This window comes from Hydra vulgaris, chromosome 03 (assembly GCF_038396675.1).
Source record: "Hydra vulgaris chromosome 03, alternate assembly HydraT2T_AEP".
Taxonomy (NCBI): Eukaryota; Metazoa; Cnidaria; class Hydrozoa; order Anthoathecata; family Hydridae; genus Hydra; species Hydra vulgaris.
In genome coordinates, this window is record NC_088922.1 from 19152348 (window position 1) to 19154777 (window position 2430).

At 33.0% G+C, this 2430-nt stretch overlaps 1 protein-coding gene across 1 annotated transcript; it reads right to left on the bottom strand.

The window, feature by feature from the left end:
• Nucleotides 1–590: 590 nt before the first annotated feature.
• On the bottom strand, nt 591–1088 carry LOC136078530 (arginine/serine-rich coiled-coil protein 2-like). Its single transcript, XM_065794307.1, has one exon. The coding sequence runs from the start codon at nt 1086–1088 to the stop codon at nt 591–593; it is 498 nt and encodes a 165-aa protein (XP_065650379.1).
• Between the last annotated feature and the right edge of the window lie 1342 nt (nt 1089–2430).

A 2430-nucleotide genomic window follows, 5' to 3' on the forward strand; every position in this document is an offset into this window, starting at 1 on the left:
TGCCGTCTGGGTAGGTATTGGCAAAGTAAAAGCTAGTGCCAAAGGTTACTTAAGAGCATTTGATCAATTACTATTCTTTTTCCTTTAAAGGACAAGTTAAAGATTTGCCAGCGTTTAATTTTCTTTTGAAAAATGGCAATGCTTTCGTTCCATTGCTTAATGTTAATTAAACAATCTTTATTGGAAAAGTAAATACACAAGCTTTTAAGGGTATTTTCTTACCAGTTAAAGTTTAAAAAATTTTCTTTATTTTTTGTTTTAATTTTTCCAATCCACAAGCCTTGGCATTTGGCTACATTTAATTTGGCTCCTGTGGCTCGCTCGTTGAGTTCTAAGGCCCTACCGAGTTCTTTTATCGACTCATCTCCTATTAAATAGAAGTTTGTGTCGTCAGCGTATTGCTGGATTTTAGTTTTTTTAGCGGGAGTTCGGTAATAAAGAAAATGCAAATAAGCACATTCTTATTTGGAACGCCGGCGTCAGGTGGTTTAGAGTTAATTAGTTTCGTGTTGAAATGTGCGTTTAAAAGTAAATTTGTTTTATAAAAACCGTTAATAAAAATTAAAGAAAAATAAATAAATACGAAAAACTTAGCCACTTTCTAGCGTGTTGCTTTGCTTGATCGTTTCCATTCTTTTTTTTCGATCATTTTTGTGTGGAGTCGGTGGTGGTGCACTGCGTTTTTTTTGCCAGGTGTTGTCTTCGCCCATTTTTTTCGACCTTTTTCGTTCGCTTCTTCCGCTCGCTTGCTTTCTTCGGTGTCTTTCAAGTGATTCTCCTCTTCTTCTTCTGCTTCTTTGTTCGTCGGTTTTTCGAAGTAGTATTCTTTTCTTGTTTCGAGTGTCTTCTTTGTTCTTTTCGTGTTGAGTATCGTTCTTCTGTTTTGTTGCTTGTTTCTTCTCTTCTTCTTCATTAGTTTGTTCTTCTTCGTTTTCAAATACGATAATTATCTTCTTTTTGATAACGGTTAGTTTATTTATGTTTTCTTCATTTGTTATTTTAGATGGATTTTCTTCGGGTTTTGAGTTATTTGTTTCAAGTTCACATGTTGGTTGTTGATGGGTTAGTGTAAGTTTCGTTTTTTGCATCGCGAGGTTGTCTTCTTTCTGTGTGGTTTTGTATTTCCTGACCGTTGTGCTTTGTTCGCATTTTATAGCCTACAATGTTTAGGGAGGTTGGAATTGGTTTTGGCATGTCTTCCATGACAGCAACCAGGATACCGGAGTAGTACGGTGTGCCTTTTCCTGGCGTTATCCTCATAACTGGTTTTGTGTAGACATGCCTACCGTATCTCATTTCTTCGAAAAAACTTCCAATATTAAATTATTTTACCTCAATTGGAAGGCCAAATACTGATACGTGTATTTGGTTAAATACTGATACGTGTATTTGGTTTAAGCGTTTTCCTTCTATTTTTGGCCTTCGATTTATATTAAATATTTTGAAGGCATGCTGGTAGTTGTTAATTTTTAAACCATTTTCTAATAATTTTAATCTGGCTTCGTTGGTTTTCATAACGATTTCGATACCTGTGTTTCATCGTAAAAATTGCACGTGTTCAAGTTCTTCGTCTAAGTTTTCTTTTTCTATCGCTTTTAAGAAATCGTTTAATGTGAAGTGTTCTCTTATTCGCAAATAAGCGTTTTTGGTAAGTTTCGTTTCTGAATTTCTGTTTTTGCTGCTTCAGCATAGTTTCTTGGTTGTTTTTTAATTTTTTGTTGATTTTTGCATTCATCATCCGAAGGTTCATCGCTACTATAATTGATTTCTACTTGTTCGTTCCATTCACCAGCAGAAGCTTTCGCCATTTTTTCGAGTAGAATTAATGATATTTCTTCGGTTTGTTGATTTTCCATAAAGGTTAATTGAGTATCATCATTAGTTTTGAAAAAAACTGTTTCTCGTTGCTTTATAAAGCTCGCCATTTAAAAGATTAATCCAATTTCAAATTAAAACATTTACCAAATATTGAAAATACTTAGTGACTAGAGAAGCCCCTTCGTGATCAGACTTTACTTCCCAGTCAGGTAAGAAACATGATAATGATTAAAGCCATGGGTTTACAAAAATTACATAAGACAAACATATTTCTTTTAATTATCAGATAGAAGAATAGTAATTGTGGGGCATATTAGAGAATTATTTAAAAAAAAGTAGATGTTGTTTTACAATAAATTTCTTCTCATACAACTCAACTTTATTTTTAAGTTCTTTGTTCATCACTTTGTTAGCTTCTTCAAAATCATTTGTTGTTAAGAAGTAATCACCGTGGTGATTAATTGGAGTTGAAGGACTTATTTTACATAAGATGTCATCATCTGAATATACCATGCTATCTTTCTGATTAGGCCATTGAAAACAATTTTTTCCAAAAGAAACACTTTTCATGCAGTCAATTAAAGTAAATCAAGCAAAATTAATAAAAAATAA

Bases quoted from the DNA above. Each gene is read 5' to 3' on its own strand.
- LOC136078530 (XM_065794307.1), bottom strand. From the start codon at position 1,088: ATGCAAAAAACGAAACTTACACTAACCCATCAACAACCAACATGTGAA.